This window comes from Eucyclogobius newberryi, unplaced genomic scaffold (assembly GCF_026437365.1).
Source record: "Eucyclogobius newberryi isolate DKJ021-1_F unplaced genomic scaffold, fEucNew1.0.hap1 SCAF_20, whole genome shotgun sequence".
Classification (NCBI taxonomy): domain Eukaryota; kingdom Metazoa; phylum Chordata; class Actinopteri; order Gobiiformes; family Gobiidae; genus Eucyclogobius; species Eucyclogobius newberryi.
Window position 1 is genome coordinate 13,696,704 of NW_027315835.1, and position 12,581 is coordinate 13,709,284.

Consider the following 12,581-nt stretch of genomic DNA (forward strand, 5'->3'; position numbering starts at 1 on the left):
GCTCAAAAAAAAGCCGGTTTGTCTGGCGTTTCTTGACATGATCTCATTCCTTTGTGTCGCCGCACCTTTCCACTTTGGTGCTTATGAGTTGAAACTTAACTTTGCAGCAATAATTAAATGTCTCGCGTGAATACCTTATGTTATTTTTCTGTAATTATCATTGCAACACAAAACAAGGCAAAACATAGTACTGTTCATTGTATTTTTATTTGTTTTTTACAGCACCAATATACATAGACCACAGATAAATGCAAGTTGAATGCATGATATGACAATTTGGTGCAAGAATAATGTGCTCATCTGCCCATTTTATCATAGATCTCAAGTTTGATGATGGAATGGCCTTGATCGGACATGCAAGCCCTCACATCAACAGTACTGGAGGAGTGCACTATGCCTGACCCATCGGCTTCATGCCGTGTAAAGTGGGAAAAATCCTTGTCATTATACATGAACTTGTACAACTTTTCATCACAGGGCTTGGATTTTTCGAAGATGCCCACGCCCAACCAGTTCTTGTAGAAGTTGTAATCAAAAGGCACAGAGAACATGATGGCCATGAGCTCGTGGGTCTGGCGTTTGTGCATGTCGAAAAGCTCGTAGGTGAAGACCCCAACGGCGCCTGATGCAGTGTTGTCGTCTTTAGTGAAGGAGAAGACCTCTGTGTGCTGGCTGCGCACGGTGGGCTGGGGAGGGCTGTAGCTAAAGCCGCTTTCCATGTAGACTCTGAGAAAAGAAAGATGTGGAGTAACTTGCCACGTGCTTTCACCAACAGTGGTCTCACAATCTTGTAGAATTAAACAAAGGCTTACTTGGGGTTGACCAGACAGTAAACGGAGCTGACATTAGTGATCTCCACTGTGCAGTTGCGGTTGGTGGTAAGATGGGCAGAGTGAGCTTCTGCAGTCTCAGGCATGGTGATGGCTCTGTAAAACAATAACAAAGGCACAATTAACAAAAAGAGCAACAGTGATCAAAACATAATGTCATAAAGGTGAGCGTGGTCTAAATCAGGACTAAACTGGGCTCTAACAGGACAAAACCAGGATGCACCCTACACGTGTTTAAGCCCATGTTTAAATTTCTAGTAAGTAAATAAACAGATTCAAGCTACATTATTATTAAGTCCAAATGGTAACGAATATCTAACTAAAAGAAGAGCACTTACTCTGGTTTAGGTGACACACAGAGAGGCAGGGACAGGACTGAAAACAGATCTGAGCTTGGTGAAGAGACAAACTTAAAGACACACCTTTCCCCAGCGCAGGCACACCTCCCAATCAGAGCGTAACCTCTGAGTTTAAGGAGAGACGTATTATGCAACCGAATGGAAGCACCTAACCGGGATTTAAAAGCAATATAGAAATCACTGCATTGGTTATGGTACTTATAACTATGTGTCTGCATTGTGCAATTACTGGTGTAAATGTAAATTGTTTTTTATAAATAATATTTGATGTTAGTTTTTAGTCACAGTATTGAAGTTTCAATCTCGATTTTGATACTAAGGAAAAGTCTCTATTTCACAACAAAAACATGCAATGTTTTCAACACAATATAAAAGTAGTGTCTTTAATATCAAGTTATACTAGTTTTGTAATTAACGAAAAATAAATAATCTTCTTCTCAAAATAATGCGGGAAAGGTCAAACTCTGTCATATTTATGTGATTTACCAGTTTTTTTTAACACTATTTATCATAAATGCTCTTATTCATATTTATTTTATTATTTAGATTTATTGCATGCACTTTATGCCCTTTAAAAGATGCCTTCACAAGGAATTAAAGATTTAAAAGTGAGCAATTCAACACAATATATGCTTCTAAATCTTCACAAGGCTTGAAGGATTTGAAAAGCTCCAAAGATTTATACCTTTGTAAGAGAATGCCAGTACAATTGGAGCTTTTAACCACACCTTGTAAAAACCGACAGAGGTGAGTCAGTGACGCCCAGACCTTCCAGACAGGCTCAACCAACTAAACCAGTCATTCCAAACCTTGGGGTTGGGACCCAAATGTGGGTCTCCAAAGATTCTCAGGGGGTCCCCAAGGACTTTTAGAAAAGAGGTTCAAACTGGATTGTGTGAATTTTAATGAAGGGATGGCATGATAAGTGCATCTTTAAAGTATTTTATAATCTATACTGTTCTGTTACTTAATTAATAGACAGAAAAAAAATTACAAGGCAGTAGCATCTCAGGTTAGAGAAGGATGTTGGGCTTGTCAACATATCCACGTGTAAAATGAGAGTCAGTGGGTGAAAAAGGTTGGAAACCATTGAAGCAATGAACTATAATATATATAATAACCTTGGCCCTTTATGTTATTATTAAGTCTAGAATAACTGCAAACTAAGTAACACATGTTCTATATTTGCTGTATAAAAATAAGCAAATTGTGTCGTTTCATAAACCAACACTAGAGGGCACTGTGGGTTTCAAATATTAAACTCCAAAACAAAATGTTTTGCAAGTTTAGCCAAACTGTGACCAGTGGCCTCTCTGCACCTGTGAAGCTGCCCATCACGTGACAGTAAGTATGACATACTTTCCCCTGCTTAACTTTAATCAAGATTAGTCCTACTACTGAAATATTTTATCTCATCTGTTAAACTAGGTGTAAATTCTAAGCAAATTTACATGCCATTCTTAAGATAATACATTAGGCTATAGTCTAATAAAATAAAGAACTGACAAGATTGATTATGTTCAGATTTATTCTAACTCTGATTAGTACAGTACTTAGTCAAAGCAACGTGTCATAACATATTTATAAGAAACTCATGGTCCAAATGGCTCTTTTGTGAACATCCATTATATTGTCAGTCACATTGAAAGGTCTACACTGTGATTTATGCCTTATCATTTACACCAGAATCAGAAAGGGTTTATTGCCATTGTCAATGACAAGAATTCACTAACATAAGTCTTGGTGATTCGGTGCAACATAAAACAATGAACAATGAATAATTCAAAAGAGAATCAATTTAAATCTACTACGAGATAAAAAAAAATAACAATATATTTATTACAATAAAAAATAAAACATGTACTTAATATGTACACGAATTTACTGTTGAGTTTACATACTGAATGTGTGTGAGTGATTAAATTATGGTTAAAGTGAAGTGAAGTGAAGAAGTGTTCATCAGTGAAAAGAAAGGGGGAAGACAGAGGGAAAGAAACTGTTCTGTGCCATTGTTAAGCTGTACTATGCTCCTGTCAGTCTACTATGATACAGCAAAACAACTCATGTTGCTTATGCAAAATCTATTTACATCCTATCAATTCTAGCCCTTGCAAACAGGGGAGTAGAGTTAAATTCTCTCCCTCCTCTTTAAGAAAAATGCAGATTACTCATTTTTCAGTCCGACAACCCTGCTCACAAACATAACACTTCCCCTTTTATTCTAATTATTGCAAATGAAGCATGACTTCCAGTTCATATATTTTATATATATAAACAGGAAGTTACCTTAATGCACAATGAAGGTTTTCCAATATTATGAAGGTTATGGCTGGATTGACCGTTGACAGATCCCTGGACTTGTTCCAGTTTTGCATAAACTGTCCAACATAAGCAAAATCAGCACCAAAACTTTCTGTCCTTGAGTTTTTGCTTTTAAGGCATCATCAGGTACAACTTTATAATAACTACACTAATAACCACAATAACAAAGACTTAATTCCAAATGAACAAATAGTTTATTAAGAATAATTCAAGTTTAGTAAGTACTTAATTAAGGGGTTAATAGTTAGTTTATTCATTCTGAATAAACCATTTGTTTATTAATTAAGTCTTGGCTCATGCTTTATTAAGGCTTAAAAGTGTAGTTATTATAAAGTGTTAAAACATCTCAGCAAATATAGGTCCATACCATGTTGACATTTTAATACACACGTGCAATATTTTCATCTAACTGGTCCACATTTGTACTAATATAATCCTACTTGTAATCATAAACGGGTGAATGTGGTGAATCTGCCCTCATTGTGTACATTTCACATTTGATTTCTTCTTTTTGTTTCCGCTGGCTGCTCACATGTGGAAATGCCCTCCTTAGCCCTGACTCACTGGATGTGTCTCTCCTCTTCCTCCTTCTCTTTTTTTACACTCCAGCTGTCTCACCCTTATCATCCTCTCTCCAACTGCCTCTCTTTGTGATCACTTGGTCCCTCACTCCAGTCCCTCACTCCAGTCCCTGAGCGTTACTTCTCCCCCGTCTCTCACTCACTCCCACCAGCTCTACGGGTGAACAACAGCCTGCTCCTCCTGCTCAGAGTGCCCTGTGGAGGTGGTGCTTTTACCCGGTGGACGAGTGCTGCTCCCCCCACAGTCACCATTTCCGCCCCGGAGAGCTCCAGGCTGGCAGCGCAGCCCCTTCCCCGGCTGAGCATCGGGCGGAAGACCCTGGTGGCAGCTGCTGTGGGGGTCATGCTGATCCTGGTTTTGGTGGTTCTGATCCCGGTGCTGGTCAGCTCAGTGGGCGCAGGGGGGTCGGACAACAGCGCCAGCCACTACGAAATGCTTGGGACCTGCCGGATGGTTTGTGACCCGCACCCTAGCACTGGCACGACGGGGATGGGGGTCCAAGCGGGCACGGAGTCGGTAACTGCAGGCCTACAGGTGGACCCTGATGAAGATTTGGGAGACCACAGCATTAGCGCGTCACTGCCAACCTTCAGTGCCCATGGCTCACTGGGCAGACCAGGGAGGCTGGGGAAGCCTGGACCTCCGGGACCCCCTGGAGAGCCCGGCCCCCCTGGACCTCAAGGACCCCCTGGTGATAACATGGACATAGTGAGAACAGGCATTCTAGGTCTGGGAGGAAAAGGTGTGAGCACAACCACTTACAACACAACTCCTCGCGTGGCTTTTTATGCTGGACTAAGAAATCCTCAAGAAGGCTACGATATCCTACGCTTTGATGATGTGGTGACAAATATTGGGGGCAACTTCGAAGGGACAACGGGCAAGTTCACTTGTAAGATCCCTGGCACCTACTTTTTCATCTACAACGTCCTAATGAGAGGAGGAGACGGCACCAGTATGTGGGCTGACCTGATCAGGAATGGTCTGGTGTGTATATTTTAAACCATTCAAAACTTTTAAAAATGACATGCCATTGTTATTTTAGTTTATATATAACAAATGAATTTGTCGGAGAAAGCACTACTGTTAATTATGCTCTGAGATGAACTCATCAAAGTGCTCAGGGAGCAGAAGGATGTGCAGTCTGCATTCATGTGTACAGTGATGTTAAGATGTTACAGAACCACATTATGACATTGCACAGTGGCAATCTGCCAGAGTGCGTATCTGTGCTTATTACACGTTCACTGATGTCCACACCGAAGTGAGAGGAAGGAGTGAGGTGCTATCTCCTCTCTGCACACATCAAAACAGCGCCCGGGGGAGTGACCAGTTCAAAGCAGGTGCCCTTTGAAATACAACAAACTTCTGCATTATCACACGGCCTGTCAGCTTCAGACATTTGATATGGAATTATGATATTGGACATTTCCATGGGTAATTTGGTAATGTCTTTAAGGCCCCAGGTGGTGCCAGTGATCAAACCCACCATGTATATCTGGACCTAGTTATTTTCCTGCAAACACCTGTACACCTGCACAAAACTCAAACGATATCCAAAAACACCATTAGTTTTCAACTTTTTTGACTTGACATGCAATCTATTTCATCTTAATTTACACCACAATAACTATTTTAAAATCAATTATCTGTCAGTATATCTCCAGACAATATATAACAAAACAAATAGACGAGAATACAGTTGATGAGCATTTAAAACTGGGACCATTACCAAGACCACAATTAAGAACAAAAATGATAATTGAATAATAAAAATTGAATAATAATGCAATATTTTGTCATAATATGTCTAACCATATTTCAATGATTGGATTAAATGTATACAATATATCTTATACAATATTCATCTTCATAATTAGCGAGAGGTTGTCTATGTTCTGCTGATTAAATGGATCTTAAAAAATGCTGTATATTTCAATGCACAAATTGAGCCTGCAATGCGTTTGTGTCCATCATCTCGCTGTCATTCACGGCTAACCTTTCCACTTAGACCCTGCAGCCTCCGCTTTAGTCCTGATTACACGTCAGTCCCTCCATTCTCGACATCCTCTCAGGTCAAAACACATAGGCGTTAGTGATTCGCCATGGAAAATATGGAATTAATATAAAAAGGAGTTTCAAAGAGCAAAGGATGGGGTAGTATGCCTGTTCTCCCTAAATCGAGCCTGACCCTCTAGCTTGAGTCATTGGGTTTGTTCGCTGCAGAGAAAAACTACATATTCACAAGGCAAGAAACAATTTGCTCAGTCATAATTGTGCATATATATTATCTTACACCTTTTTTTAAATTGTTGTGGCTAATTGTTCTGTAAATTATTTAGAACGACATGTGATTATTTTTACTAAATCTTATCATTGTCAACCTACATTTTATTCTTGATTTTTTTTATGTATTAGTTGGAATCTAATTATCTTTATTTTTTCCACCATATTTCAGAACCACAAGTACTTGAAATGACTCAAATATAATAAATATAGATGTATTTAGATTTGTTGTTTTTCCCTCCAGTTTTTAAATATATAAAACAGAACATAAAAACACACAAAAAAAGCATAACCAGAGAGAACGGAGAAAAAAACCCACACACAATAAACATCAAATTAAGGCAACAAAAAAAGGCACATTAAAGTACGGTAAACATCCTTATTTGTCCAAAGTCTGTCAAATTGATCAGTTTCCAAAGTGTGATCTGTTCCATATTACCAGTACTTATTGTATGTCAATTAAAATATCAGTCCTGTCAAGATACATTTTCTATTTATAAACTGGTTTACTTTACAGTGACAGACTTTCCCATTGTCAGTCAGCATGTTATTTGTAAGTCAAATTAACAACTATATGTAGATTAATACTAGCCAGTTTGACATTACACTCTAATTACACATGCAGTCTGCAGCTTGAATGGCAAATCACAAGGTTGGTTTACAATTAGTCAGACAGTAAATACAGCCTGTTGTACGCTCTTAGAACATGTGTAGGGCATGTTACAAATACCCCTATCAGTAGCTCACTTCACATCATACAACACAATGCTGAATCTGTGTTTACGCGTGTGCTGCTTGTCACTGTCCAGGTCAGAGCCAGTGCCATCGCCCAAGACCAGGACCAGAGTTATGACTACGCCAGCAACAGTGTCATCCTTCATCTGGACGCCGGAGATGAGGTCTTCATCAAACTGGACGGGGGCAAAGCTCACGGGGGCAACAGCAACAAATACAGCACCTTCTCAGGGTTCATCCTCTATGCTGACTGAGGTCAAAGTTCAAAAAGGCGGACTACATTCCCTTACTACGTTGCTCAAAACCACTTTCTTTCTTTAGGTGGAAGGATATGTGGTTATAGATGATGCCCGCACACTGTTCTTTGATGAACTTAAGCCATGTTACGAGTGACTGTGACAGCTTTGCGTCATGCCAGGGGGCGTTGTAGCAAGTCTGACCGTGCAGAAGCGTCACCGTCATTTCAAATTCAAGTCTTCGAGAATCACCACCAGTTGTGGCCACCGCGTTGTCTGTAAATGTGCTGTATAGAGTTAAATAAAATGCTATTTGTACATTATGTCAGTGCGTACAAAGCATTGTATGGAGACTGTTTCCCATTAAGTTGGAATAATATGCCCATAATATACAATTAAAATGTCACAATTCTGTTTTTATTCATGCTATTCTGTAATCACACTTGACAAGTTGCAGTTAATATAAACACAATGCCATTAGCTGCATTTTTTGGACAACGTTTAGTCCAGCTTTATGGACTGTTATTCCAAATGTATGGAGAAAAGGTGTTACTTTTGTTTTGACATACAAATTAAAGTCAGTGTCAGAGTATACATTTTACATAAAGCTCTCAAAAATAATGTAAAAACACTGTCAAACTATATATATATATATATATATATATATATATATATATATATATATACATCCTCTGTCTATAGAGTAGTAAATCATGTGCTGTGCTTATTTGCTTTTTAATTTAGCCATGCATGCCACTCGTTCACATTTACTGTTTGTCTATGGATGTTTGATCCCAAATGAAAAAATATAACTTGTAAAACAACTTGGTAATCTGATTGTTCTGCTTGTTAATTATACTACACGTCTCTTCTTTCTCAACTCAAGGAAAGTTGTTAGTGCACCAAAAGAAGCCAGCCCATCGCAGCAAGAGGCAATCAGCTCTGAGGTGATCACTGAGGTAGAGCACAAATACCAGCTGTGTTAAATGCCAAATGAAGTGTGATAATTGCGTTGCACAATCAAAGAGGAGACACGCTCTCCCCTCTAATGGCCGTGGAGAGGAGGAAAAGGTAAGGGATGGTTGTGTGAGGATGTATCACGCTCAACCTTAAGATCAATGTTGCAAAGTTATCTGGGGCAAATTATCCTCCGCTGGACTCAGAGCCCAGTGTCATGGACCGGCAGTAGCTCTGGGCCAAGTGTAAGAAGTAATACATTTTTCTAAAGAGCTTGGTATTTGAAAATTCTTTGGACAGACTTGCCATTTGACATTTCCCACTAAGTCCCTTCAGCTGTCTTCTTTTCGAAATGCTAAGTTAGGCACACAAACGTTACGCACGCGTGTGAAAAACTGGGGTTAAATTGATTTACATTTAAAGCAACAAGAGTCTGGGTGTTCACAACAATCTAGCTATGAGCTTTTGGTGCCCTGCAGTGAAGGGTCAAAACCCAATTGAGTCCATTATACTTCATTAAGATATACACAATATATAAATTACAGTATCACAGTTTAATTTGTTTCACATGCTCTCAATATACCTAAAGTAAGGGTGTACTTTATATGTTTTCAGGTTGTGAAAGTTAAATTAAAGTGCTTTATGTCTATGAAAAAAGCCCGAGAACACCAACAGGCCAAGAAACAGGTCACGTCTGAGGATTGAGAATGCATTATGGTAATTTTTTATATATAGAAAATAAATAAATAACACTTCATTCACATGCATTCATTTTAACGCTAGAACATTCCAAGCAAAGCAAGTACATCCAAGCGTCTGTACCATCCAACAGAAAAATGACATAGTGCACCTTTAAATTAAATAGATTACAAAGTGTTTAAAACAACCAACATAATTACTTTTCAAATGTATTTTAAATAATTTAAGATATTTATTCTATCCAAAGACTCACTGAGATTCTGCTTGTTTTGTCCAATTTGTTGTCCATTGATTTTCACATTCCTTGTATGTTGTAAATTTAAAGTACCTACAAATATGATCATAAGTTCTTCCTATATTATACCTTTTTACAATATACCTGTAAAATAATAAGCAACAAAGCAGGGATTATTTTGCTAAATACAACAAGAAACACACAAAATAAGCCACTTCCTCTTCCCTAAACTGAATGCCATCACCTTAACTCTAGTGAAATTAAACAGCCCAATTAAATTCAACATTTACCTGCAAATATCAGCTGATAACAAAAATGACTCCTAAATTTCTGCCAGTGGATTGCGTGCTTAACAAGTCAATGTGCTCCAAAAAGCCTGTGGCCAAAACTTAAGCTTGTCTTTAAGATGGCCCACTTCCTCCAGACACAATTAAATCTTGTGTTGTGTGCCTGGACAGAGGTCAGCACAGCCAGAGGGGCAGTTGGGGAACCATATAACACAGTCTGCCCCCTGTTGCTTGGAGGGGGTACATATCTTCATATCAGAGACGTGTCACAATGTCAAAGATGAGTTCCCCAAGTTCATAAGAAAACATCTGCAGCCATAAGACACACTTTCGGATTAATAGATGTTAAAATGATCGCTATTTTACAGTATCGTCCAAAAATTGTTAATTTGGCAGCTAATTTAGTTTCTAAATGCATGCAGTGCAGTATGGGCGTGTCATTCTTTTGAGGCAACATTTTACATTTATTATTTATTATAGACATGAGTTGTCTGTAGTTTTTTTGTTTCCGTACTTGTTTCACGCGTTTCACTTTCACACGGCCTCACAAAGGATTCGTAATGAATTCAAACTGCATGAACAATAGAGTTGTATTGTATGCAGTCTCCTGACAGTTTGCATCTTCTCAGAAATGGGCGATCCTTCTTCGCTTCTGTTGCATAACCTCCCCTCAAGACGTTTGTTTGGGTATGATGGTGACCTCGCTAAACAACCTTCCCCGACAGGACGCGGTGCAGACGACTGACTTCATGTGTCATTGTTACCACAGCACAGCGCCAGTTGAAAATATGTATACGTACAATTGTTGACCGGATTAATAACGTATGTTTTTAATGATTATTTTGAGCCCACAGTGCCCATTTATTTGAGAGGGCAGATGGAAGTGTGAAATGGGGTGAAGAGTGGAGAGAGACCTTCAGTAAATTATCCAGAGCCAGGAATCTATCTCTGACTACTATGATACTTTGACTACTAGACTGCTATGATCCTTTGAGAGAACATTGAGAGAGCATTTTAAACTGCAATTAATGAATTAATTTACTCTGTTTAATGTATTTTTATTTCCACAACAAAACATAAAACACAGAACACTGAGAGAGAAACTAAAACGGCAACAATGGCACAAGACAGAAAAGTCTCACAAACCGTCCAATGCTCATGTCCAATTTAGTCTAAAGTCTGTTAAATAAGTCCTGTTTCAAATAGTCCGAAGGTCATATTTTCCATTTTGAGAATGTCAGTTATAATTTGGGTCCAGTGCTTTATTGTTGGTTCAGTTTGTGCTTTCTTCCCTCCAGCCAGACGTTTGCTCCAAAGGCATCAATTTATTGTATCCACGGCAGGAGTTTTGAGGCCCAAATACATTGTTCTGAAATTGAGTGGGATGTTGATTTATTTTGTTATTCTCAGTCCAATTAGAATAAAATTCGATTTTATGTAATTTGTTTAGTAATGACTGGTCTTCAGGTCCCCAAGTGACACTGCATCTGAATCCTTCTACAACTAAAAAATTATCATAATTGTAGAAGTTGCTGATTATTTACATTTATTAATGTTGTTTAATGAACTGGGTCACTACATTTTACATCTACTACAGTAATATTTTAAAGTAACCTTACTATTTTACCTCACAATTACCCACCTCTGACTTCTATCAAACATAAAACATTGAATTATAGAAAAATATGAACATTTATTACATGTTTTTTTTTACTATGACTCATGACAGAATTAACTTTCCTTCTGTCATTTTCATCTCAGTTAAAACTAAGCAGGTTTATATGCTCAAGATAAGCATTCCTGCTTAAGCAGCTTTTTCATAATAATCCGCATCAGTTGCTCCACTTTTGGAACATTTCTGCATTTTTCTCTACAGTGCACCCATTTCTTTGCATGAGACACACGGATTTGCTGAGAATAAGATGTTTAAATTTGGCGAATCTCCACTTTAGTCATACGTAACTCAGGGAAATGTTTGATTCATTCGCTTCCCTCCGCCCACTCACTATCAGTGCGAGGAGACGCTTTGGCCTGACATTTACAGGGGCCAATTGTTGAGGCGTGAGCGCTTATCAGTTGCCTGCAGAACGCGTGAATGCCCGTTTTTGCATATGTCTAGGTCAGGCGTGCTCGTGAGATTGTCTTTTCGTCTTCAAGGTGTGGTGACAAGCGACTCGGACACATCCCGACCTCCTGAAGTGACGTTAATGAGCGCTTAGTGTTGTTTCTCACCAGGGGGAGATTCCAAATTAGAGAGAGATACTTTTAACTGTCAAGCTAAATTGCCCCTTCATGCTCCCGTACACTTCCGCCCACTAAAACAGCCACCTGCCTACACTTAAATGCACTAATGGACTCCTGCCTGAACAATGGGCAGCACCAGTTTGATGATCCTTAAAACTAGCATCTCAAGGCTCCACATCTGTGTCAAAATGAAATGGTTTTATGTTCCAGAGCTAAAATGATCCCGTTGTCAAAGGGAAAACTATTTGTAAAGGTGCGCTGTGTAACTTTTCTGGTGGAGGTTACACCACTTGCTGGTCTCAATGGAGATGATACACAGTATGTCACTTTTTTTTTTGCATGGCACCGCCAGACCAAGTTACAGGTCAGATCTGTGAAGAGGCGACCGCACTGTCTTTAAGAATGCGTGTTTTTCAAGGTGAGCAATCTAAATTGAGTTATAGATTAGCCACATTTAAAAACAAGAAGGTTCCAAAGTGCAAAAAATATAGCATAGGAATAAATAAAAACACAGTGGATTACAAAACATAGTGTTAAAAGTCAGAGGCAAAGTTTGACATTGGACAAAAACTGCAAAAGATAAAAGCCAGATCGGATGTTTGCTTCAGCCAAATTAGTTCAGGGGTAAAAGCTCTACCCAATGAGCCATTATGATAGAAGACAACATAAATAATTCACTTGTTACTAACAAAGCATTTTGGGGTCTATCCGATACAACACACTGCAGAGAGTGACACTTTGAAAGTTCTCTTTCAAGAAAGCAGAAAGGCAGGAGGCCACGGTCCGGCTGGACCAGAACACTTTCAGAA

The 12,581-nt window shown here is 38.9% G+C and overlaps 2 protein-coding genes across 2 annotated transcripts; one reads left to right on the top strand and one right to left on the bottom strand.

The window, feature by feature from the left end:
- Positions 1–194: 194 nt before the first annotated feature.
- LOC140368859 (uncharacterized) lies at positions 195–1,291 on the bottom strand. The gene is made up of 3 exons (XM_072456004.1): positions 1,165–1,291; positions 813–926; positions 195–726 (listed from the first exon to the last, which is right to left on the bottom strand). Exons 2-3 carry the CDS (start codon positions 914–916, stop codon positions 297–299), a joined length of 534 nt encoding a protein of 177 aa, XP_072312105.1. The 5' UTR covers positions 917–926; positions 1,165–1,291; the 3' UTR covers positions 195–296.
- A 2,813-nt stretch (positions 1,292–4,104) lies between these two features.
- LOC140369235 (complement C1q-like protein 2) lies at positions 4,105–7,995 on the top strand. The gene is made up of 2 exons (XM_072456510.1): positions 4,105–5,080; positions 7,189–7,995. Exons 1-2 carry the CDS (start codon positions 4,436–4,438, stop codon positions 7,366–7,368), a joined length of 825 nt encoding a protein of 274 aa, XP_072312611.1. The 5' UTR covers positions 4,105–4,435; the 3' UTR covers positions 7,369–7,995.
- Positions 7,996–12,581: the final 4,586 nt, after the last annotated feature.

Bases quoted from the DNA above. Each gene is read 5' to 3' on its own strand.
- LOC140368859 (XM_072456004.1), bottom strand. From the start codon at position 916: ATGCCTGAGACTGCAGAAGCTCACTCTGCCCATCTTACCACCAACCGC. The intron at 727-812 runs GTAAGCCTTTGT...TTCTTTTCTCAG, and splicing joins TACTGTCTGGTCAACCCCAA to AGTCTACATGGAAAGCGGCT.
- LOC140369235 (XM_072456510.1), top strand. From the start codon at position 4,436: ATGCTGATCCTGGTTTTGGTGGTTCTGATCCCGGTGCTGGTCAGCTCA. The intron at 5,081-7,188 runs GTGTGTATATTT...GTCACTGTCCAG, and splicing joins ACCTGATCAGGAATGGTCTG to GTCAGAGCCAGTGCCATCGC.